Source organism: Papaver somniferum, unplaced genomic scaffold (assembly GCF_003573695.1).
Source record: "Papaver somniferum cultivar HN1 unplaced genomic scaffold, ASM357369v1 unplaced-scaffold_139, whole genome shotgun sequence".
Lineage (NCBI taxonomy): Eukaryota > Viridiplantae > Streptophyta > Magnoliopsida > Ranunculales > Papaveraceae > Papaver > Papaver somniferum.
In genome coordinates this window covers 3,409,241-3,418,765 of record NW_020623156.1, presented here as the reverse complement: position 1 = coordinate 3,418,765, position 9,525 = coordinate 3,409,241, and the positions used below count along the sequence as shown (strand labels likewise).

At 36.7% G+C, this 9,525-nt stretch overlaps 1 protein-coding gene across 1 annotated transcript; it reads right to left on the bottom strand.

Moving 5' to 3' along the window:
- Window positions 1-1,361: 1,361 nt before the first annotated feature.
- On the bottom strand, window positions 1,362-8,832 carry LOC113335328 (cadmium/zinc-transporting ATPase HMA3-like). Its single transcript, XM_026581419.1, has 10 exons — window positions 8,632-8,832; window positions 7,994-8,210; window positions 7,242-7,499; window positions 5,341-5,438; window positions 5,006-5,261; window positions 4,459-4,596; window positions 4,002-4,329; window positions 3,654-3,856; window positions 3,360-3,553; window positions 1,362-3,237 (listed from the first exon to the last, which is right to left on the bottom strand). Exons 2-10 carry the CDS (start codon window positions 8,190-8,192, stop codon window positions 1,654-1,656), a joined length of 3,258 nt encoding a protein of 1,085 aa, XP_026437204.1. The 5' UTR covers window positions 8,193-8,210; window positions 8,632-8,832; the 3' UTR covers window positions 1,362-1,653.
- Window positions 8,833-9,525: the final 693 nt, after the last annotated feature.

Sequence of the window (9,525 nt, the reverse complement as noted above, 5' to 3'; positions counted from 1 at the left end):
TTCCAAATAGGAGTTCGGTTGAGTAAAAAATTTCTAAAATTTTTACGAATGTACGAAACTGAAAGTTCGGTTTGCAAAGATTTTCATGAATATAACCGAGCCATGTTCCGTGTCTCTTCAGATAGGAGTTCGGTTAAGTAGGAATTTCTAAAAAAAATGGCGAACTCAAAGTTCGGTTAGGTACAAAATTTCTAAAATTTTTGCGAACGCTCCGACCTATGAGTTCGGTTTGCAGTGAATTTCTTCGTTCTAGCCGACATGTTCTTGGTGTTCTATGTTTCAAGGAGTTCGATTAAACATTAGGGATTTTCTAAACTACTATTAACCGAACAATAATTTGTAACTAACATTTCAACGCGAGTTGATGATTTCTAATCGATTTTTTCATCAAAAACAAATTAGCAATAGGTTTGTGGGAAAATGCCTCCGAAGTTCATATTGCTAAAGAATTTGCTAGAAAAATAATTGGAAATTTGTACTTGTCGAACCAATGCGAATTAAACAAAAAATTTAATTTTAAAATTTTGGAGAAAAAAATATTGAAACTATTTTTTTCTTTAAAAATTAAATTTAAAATTTTGGAGGAAAAAATACTGAAAAGAAAAAAATTTAAAATTTTATTTTATTTTATTTTCTTTTAGAATTTAACTTTTTATTTTTAAAATAAAATGAAATAAAAATAATACATGAACATTTTGGTCATAAAAATATGTGATAAGAGGTGACTTCACTTTATTTCCAAGTGAAACCATGGTCCACACTCAAAGAAACCATGGTCCAAAAAAATGAGTATCCGGCCAGTCAGGAAAACCAGGCATTTCTCTCCCATCATTATCCGGTCAAACAGGCTGCATTTCTCATCCTCCGACAACTTGTGTAAATTTTATCATACACCTCAGTCAACACACTACCTCCGACCAACATTCCTAACACCATTTTTTCATCGATGACTCGCTGTACATCTTGATAGGATCTGGTTTTCTATTTAAAAAAAAAACTCGTAACGTGTTTGATTAAATGTCTCGCAGAAGATAATTGTTAGTCACATACAAAACCGGATTCTATCACTCAGTTCGGGTCTGACGGTATTCAATAGATGGTTTGGATATGTATGCACGATGTGGTAATCCAGAGGAGTATCAGCTGAAGGAGGCTAGAACGCCGCTAAAAAACAAGGTAAAGATATCCATAGCTGCACGCTAAAATTCCAGTTTGATTTGTAAGTTCGCATTGATTAGATTGTACTTAATCCAGAAAGGGATATGTAAATAACTATAGTTAAGAATGATAAACAAGCTGCAGATTGATGTAAACTTAAGAAACTAAACTGAATACTCTATGACTGAAATTATACAGTATAATATGATAATATACCCTTGCATTTCATTTGATTTAATAGAGTCTAACTGTGTAAGATTGTCACACGATAAACCATTACATTATGACTTGATCCTCATTTTCTGCTTTCTTATTTGGGTTTTTTGGCTTGTGAGCTTTAATATTACATTTACAGCAAAATTTTGTAAGCCTAGCTAGATAGCTTCTTAGAGCAAAAACACTAATACCAATAGATACATAGGGATGCAACAAATCATCGCTTTTGATTCTTTTCCGTTGAAACCTTAGTTAGAGCTAGCATCTGGATATCTCTTTCTACTCTGTAATGATCTCTGATAGGCTTCCCATACCAACTCCCAAGCACCCATGTTGCTGCTGGTGATGGTGACCGCATTCCTTTCTGTAACTCTTGCAGCATGCGTCCATCTCCCTCTTTTCAAAACTGTTACACCAATGCTCCACAGCTGTTGATGTGTTGTTGCAGCTCGTTTCCATTAAACAAACTACCATCGGATCATTAGATTTCGTCCCAACAGTTATAGCAGGATCTTTGCACTTTAAAAGCCCATGCCCATGTCCATTGTGAAAACAATCCTCTTTATCATGAAAATGTTTGATTTCATTACCTTTCTTGCTTGACTCGGGTACTCCATTCTGAAGATTGATGTTGCAAGCAATTGCATGCGAATGGTCATGACAGTGATCTGCATTACTATCAGTCGAAACTGCACCTAACAATTGTGAATCATGGTGAGTGTGGTCAGTTCCACAAGAGTGATGATCATCAACTGCTACTTTTGACCCTTTACAAGCATTAATCTTCGAGCCTTCAACATGTTCATGATGATCGTTGTGACCGTGGTGAGTGTGGCCAGATCCACAAGAGTGATGATCATCAACTGCTACTTTTTTAATCTTTGATTTCTCAACATGTTCATGATGATCGTTGTGACCGTGGTGAGTGTGGTCAGATCCACAAGAGTGATGATCATCAACTGCTACTTTTTTAATCTTCGACTGCTCAACATGTTCATGATGATTGTGGGGGTGCTCACACTTCACTGTTTCCTCATTGCTTATGTCTATTATATGTGATGAAGCCTTAAGTGGAGTAGAGATGTTTGACTTGCAACCTTTGTGATCATGGTGATGCTTGGAAATACTCCTACTGGTACTATCTTTCTTCTCATATGAACTGTCAGGAAAAGAATGCTCGTGGTGATGGTGCTCATGAATAGTTTTTGAAGGGCATGTTTGATCGTCATCCATCCTAACCTGATCTGAACGGGTATCTTGTGTGCCATGTGAACAGCAATTCTCTTTAACATGATTTGAGTTGCAGTTACCAGTTCCAGTTAGGCTTTTCTCATGATTTTTTGAGCCACATGAACCCTTCTTGTCATGGCAATGACCATGTCCGTGATGTTCATGACTACCTTTTGTGTCAGATGAATGGGAATGATGTGGATGGATGACTGGCGTTCCCCGCAAAAGAAGCATGCTATTGAATATCACAAGCAAACAGGTTCCGACATCGGCGAGAACTGCAGCCCATAAAAGAGGATGACCAGCCACTGCTAATGCAAGAATAGTGCCCTTGGTAACAATCGACAAACTCACATTTTCAATTATTTTTCGTCTAGTCTTTCTAGCTAGTCGAATGGCTTGAGGGATCTTTCCAATGTCGTTTGACATTAAGGTTATGTGACTCGTCTCTGTAGCTAATGCCGAACCTGCAATACCCATTGAAATACCAATATCAGCACTTGCTAATGCAGGTGCATCGTTTACCCCATCGCCAACCATCGCTGTTGGCCCTTGTTTCTTAAGTTCTTCTATGAATTTGACCTTATCTTGTGGAAGAAGATCTGCATGGACGAAATTTAATGCTTTCCCTAGCTGATCAACAGAAACAGACCATTTCAGTCCCTAAGAAAACACTTTAGAATTCACATCTGCAAGGCAGTTTTCTAGTATATCTTTTGACAAGCTAAAAAGCTCTGAAATACTCATGAAAATACCTGATCTTGGACCCTAACTGCGGCAGAATGACTGTCTCCTGTAAGCATTGCAGTTTTAAGTCCCAAACCCTTCAACTGCTTGATAGCTTCTGCGACTCCAGTCCGACATGTATCAGCAACACTGAACGTCCCTATCTGCATGTCATCTAAGAATACGTATCCAATTGTTTGTCCCTCTTTTTTAAGATCTGAAACTGTTAAACAAATTCCAAATAGACTTATTAGAATCTCAACATTTTTCTCATATACAAAGACACCGATAGAGATTTATGCCCAAAGGGATGATTAGTCTACCTATTTCACGTCTAGCTCTTATTGCCATTTTCTTGTTTCCAACATAAATCTTTCTCCCATCAATTTCTCCAGAAATCCCTTCCCCCGGGAAATTTTGATATTCAGTCACATTCTCTGGTTGAGGTTTGATTGAGTTTGAAGACCCGTAATCCACTAGTGCAGCAGCCATTGGATGACTCGACTTGCTCTCAATGCTTGCAACCCTACCAGAACACCAAAGAGAAATTCCTGTTAGAATGAGATTCATTTTGAAGTCAAAATTACTGCGACTACTTTTGAAGGCATTTAAGTAGTAAGCCAGTGGATATTGAGGTTCCACAAGCAATACTTTGTTAAACTGTAACTTACCAGTAGATTAAGTTGTCCAGGCTAATACCCTGAGACACTGATCGGAAGTCTGTCACGGAGAATTCTCCTCTTGTTATTGTTCCTGTTTTATCAAAGGCCACAACCTTGATTTTTGCTAAAATCTCCAGATAGTCACCACCCTTAATTAGAAGGCCATTTGTTGCTGCCTTAGTCAGGGCACAGAAAGTGGCAACTGGCGTAGAGAGGATTAAAGCACATGGGCATGCGCTGACAAGCACAACCAAAGCAAGATGGAACCAATGTTTTAAGTTATGAACTTTTAAGACTGCTGGAATCGCAGCTAGAAGCACTGACAGCAGTACCACCGCTGCAATAAAAACACAGTACTTATCACGGTAAGAAAACTTTTACACAAAGTTCACCATAATTGCTCGGGTAGAAACAAACGCAAGTCTCTTGGATATCAGAAATTGTCTAACTGCAGTGAACTAATTACCTGGGGTGTAGTACTTGGCGCAATTGTCGATCAAACGTTGTGTTTTCGATCGAGTGTTTTGGGCCTCTTCTACAAGTTTGGCCATTTTGGCCACTGCACAATCATCAGCTAATGCTGTTGTTTTTACACTGATATAGCCTGCAACAAAAATTGAATCTCAGCTAACACTATGTTTGTTTACTCATGACTCATCTGAGTCGTCTGGATCTGAGTGAAATCACCTGACTCATCTGGATCTGACTCAATATGTTTGTTTTGAGTCAGATCTGACTCAAAAAACGTGAGTCAGTGGTTTGGTCCCGTAGTCAGGGGTATTTTGTTACCTGACTCAAATGGGTCCGAGTCAGGGGTTATGTCTGATTCATAGGTCGAGTCAGATCTGACTCAAAATGCAAAACAAACGGTCTGACTGCTGACTCGGCCCGAGTCAGAAGTAGACTCAGATCCAGACGCCGAGTCAGCTGCAAACAAACAAGATGTAAGTATTTGTCAGAATATGATGATGGAAAGCATCATAATGACGAAGCAATTGGGATTAAGTGATTACCATTCAGGTTAATTGTCCCGGCTAATACTTTTGATTCCATTTGTTTAGTTACTGGAAATGGTTCTCCTGTCAAAGATTTTTCATCCACTTCACAATTTCCTTCAACAACTATTCCATCAATTGGAATAACTTCTCCAGCTTTTACAGCAAGAATTGTGTTAAGCTTAACATCTTTGGCATCCACAATGTCTCCATTCTCGGCTAAAACTGCTTTCTGCGGAGCCATGCTCATTAAGGAGGACATCACCGCAGTTGCCTACATATATTGCAATTGAAAGGAGAATAAGTGCATAATTTACTTGATAAGTGAATAGAAAGACAATTAGATAGTGTACCTTGTAACTGGCTCTAGATTCAAGCCACTCAGCAATGGTGAATAGAAAGACAATGGAAGCAGCTTCAATGTAGTCTTGCATTGCCACTGTTCCTCCAACTGCCAAAAAGAAACACAACCAAAAACCAAAAACTTAAAATTACTACATTTATCTTGCACTACTTGAAGTAAATAACATAACTAACACCTGTACACATTTAAAATGGATGTCAAACATTCTTTCTAATTTGTTACTTTTTAAGAATTATAATTGTATCTCCAACAGAGGAATAGACACATCCATCAGAAAATCAAAAAGGAAAATTTCATCTCCAATATTATTGAAAAAAAATGAAATTGTAAAGTTATTGTACTGTATTTCTTAATCTTAATATAATTTCGTGTTTCGTCGACAAAAAGAAAAATAATTATAATTGTATCATAAATAAACGTTGTCATACAAAAAATAAGAGCAGAGATAAAAATATATTTTTAAAAAACTAAAAATATTAAAGAAATTGTGAAGGAGCAAAACGATTCTAAAACCACCCTTGAAAAACAATTTGTCTAGGTATAAGCGAGAAATGGGGAGTCCAACAAGAATACAACCCACTATCAAAAAAAATTTTACGAAAATTTGGTTTCGAGTTATTTATTTGGACGTTTGTCAAGAATTGTAGTTAAGAAATTTTGTTAAGAGTTTTAAAGTCACTTTTTCCACAAAAAGAAAAGATAGCTACGTATGATATCATCATTCTTCACTATTTTCATGACCTAACAAACAAAAATGACATTACAAAATTTGATAACTTTGTTGTATCTCTAAAATACTAGGCTTTTTAAAAAGGGGATTACGTTTCAGACTCAACTGTTAGACCCACCATTAATATATATGGCTTCCAACAAAGAGAGCACTCAAGGCCAATGGGAAAGAATAGGGGTGCACATACCCTATCCATACACGTCAACCCTACCCGCCAGTTTTTTAACCGTATCCTACCCTATCCCCTGTTTGGCGGGTAGGGTGGCGGGTAAAGATTTTCTTAACCGCCAGTAAACGGGTAGGGTGGCGGATATAGGTCATATCCTACCCACCCTACCTAGGGGTGCACATATCCTACTCATACCCGCCAACTCTACCCTACCCTACCCGCCAGTCTTTTAACCGTATCCTACCCTATTCATTATTTGGCGGGTAGGGTGCCGGATAAAGATTTTCTTAACCGCTAGTAAACGGGTAGGGTAGCGGGTATATGCCATATCCTATCGACCCTACCCGTTATACAGCCCTGGGGAAGAAAAGCAAGAAAAAAAAAAACTTAATCCTTTAATTAAAATTTAGTTAGTTTCCAAGTTCACCTACCAACAAAATACATTTTGTAGACCACTTTGTCAAGAAAGTTAAAGAAAAATCAAAGACTTACTATCACTTCACTACTTCGTTTTCAAACACCAACTTTTCTTACACTTGATTTACACTCTGAGGGAACGGTCGTTGTTTTTGCCGGAGACGATTCTGACGTGTGACCATGACTTATGGTACAGTAAGATTTGAGCTACTTTTAGAACATGGTCTATGAAACAAATAATTCTACTTATGACAAATTTAAAGATTGCTTCTCTTGGGAATCTTTCTAATAACAAATTTAGCCAGACCAGACGTATTAATGTCCATGTGAAATTTTGTTTAGGCAAGATTTTAATTCTACGTTTGTCACACTGAGGTAGTGTTCTTTCCTTGCCTCATCACTTGTCACTAAGAAGTCCCTTTTCTAATGTTAAGTAATGTTAAAGATTGCTTTCACGAAAGCAAGATTTGTTTAAGTCATTCCGTAGACAAACATACAACAGATTGCTTAACGAAATGGTGTACGTATAAAAAGAAATTAATTATCTTTGGTTTTGGGTTTGTGCATGAATTACCTGCAATTAATACAAGGATGTTGATGTCTACGGTAAAATTTCTTGCAGAACCGTAACATCTGGATAGAATTGGTGGCAACCCAAAGATTGCAGCCGCGAGAGATAGCCATTTAAGTGGGTGATAAAGATACTGAAAGAGCGACACCACAAGTAATAAACCGCAACCGATTGTGTACCAGCTAGGCCATCTTTTCCCCTTCTTTTCTTCGCCATACACCCGAATGTTAGCGTCTAGCCGTGCTTGATTCAGCGCCTTGACTGCAAACCAAGAGCATTGTGAGTGAGCAGGAGGGATAAAAACAGGTGAAGTGGAAGATTAAAAATACTTCTCATATAGAGATAAAGAAAACGGTGGAACCCAATTTAATGGCATAAACCATGTTGCGGCTTTCACTCTTTTTCAATAGTTTCAGGTCATAATATCCGTGGACTAATGGACCCACATCATCTCATTTTGTGGGTTAGCTTTTGTACAATAAACTGGTAAAATACCAGAAAAAACTCAAAAAAGGTTATCAACCCTTGCGAAATATCAACCCTTCCCCGTAAATTTGGATTGTCGTAGGCGGTGAAAGACGAATTCTATTGAAATATGATTTTCAAAGCCGATCTAAAAGTTTTTTTTTCGATAAAATAATTAATTTAAAGCAACGTCCCAAAATGTTAAAAAAGAAAATCACCGTGGAAAAGAAAAATTACATAAAAAGTAAAATAATAATAGTGATAATGAAAATAATTGTAACAGCTTTTACCTATTTGGAGTTGGGTAGTGAGGAGCTCATCATGAAAAACAATTACAGTTTTTGTTGTCACATTGACTAGAACTTTTTCTACCCCATTCATGGGGTTTAATATCCTTTCCACCAAAGGCACTTCAGATGTGCAGCAAATTCCTAGCACGTCAAAGTAGCTTTTCCTCACACTGTTACTTGAATTTTTGGTTGTTGTCATTGTTCTTGGAACCTGACACTGTGAGAAGAAATTAAGACTGGTTGTTAGCTCAAGTCATGGAAGGAAATGTAACTGAAATACTGAATGCCAGCTTTGACGTTTCTTATTACGTAAAAACGTGTTTTATGTTTGCTATATACGTAGGCAATGGGAGTGCAAAACAGAACTACTTTTGTTTGCAACACCATGAATGATAACAGAATAGTAAAGAAGAAACTGAGCAAGATTACGGTAAGAAAATGTCATTCAGTTACCGGAAAATCGCTGATCATCAGTTGAAATGATTATGAAACTAGAGAAACTATTGCAGTTTATGATGATGATATGATCAAAACTAGTGAGGAGAAAGTAGATTAAGGAAAAGAAAACAGCTCAAATCATTTACAAAAAGCATGAAGAAATTAAAAGACCACTAAGATTGGTGAGAGTATATACTTACCTTAATTCGATTATTCGATGTTTGATTGATTAATTACGAACTAATGATTATACTATACTTCTCTGTCTTTCTCTTTAGGATGCGAGTAAGTTGAACTAATGGATCCGAGGTTATGATTATATATATTCAAATAGAGAGTTGGAGAAGGAGGAAAGGAAATGAATGAAAGAGCTAAAGAGATATGTTTACTTATATATATGAAGAAAGGGAGAAAATGTTAATCCTCCTTTTATAATATGAAAAGTGAGAATTAAGAAACCAAAAATAAATGAAAATTAAAGAAAAATGATTCACCTTTTCTTTTTTATCTTTTTAGTGGAATGTATAAGTGGTGATCACCTATGAATATATTGTGGAATGATAAAGAGAAGAGAGTGATGAAAAGAGGGAGGAATTTACATATGTAAAACCACACCAGCATTTCTTGTCATTTGTTGAGAGAGGAATATTCTTAGTACCAATTCATCAATGGGTAAGTAGGTCACTTTTTATTTTACTAATCAGATCATTATAATTACACGACTATACATTCATTAAAAAAAAAGTTTTATGGCGTTGTTGATACTTGTTCATAGTATTTTTTTTGACTAAAGGATACATAGATCTAGAGAATGATATCCATTGTAATAGTTCGCCTATGAAGCCACCATTTGGCAGAGTTGCAAGTATTTCTCATGTATGCAAAAATCCAGAGATGCAAAGAAAAGGCCATAAAATCATGTAAAGTTGCACTCCAAAATAGTTGATCCATTATATTATGTTAGTTACTTAACTTTACACAAGCTGAAAGGGTGTGTCAAAGAGATCATATTTCTCGATCATTCAAAGTTGATGAGTAAAGGTGCAAAACCACCATACCCGGCCGGGATACTTGCCTTTATTTCTTTCTTCTTT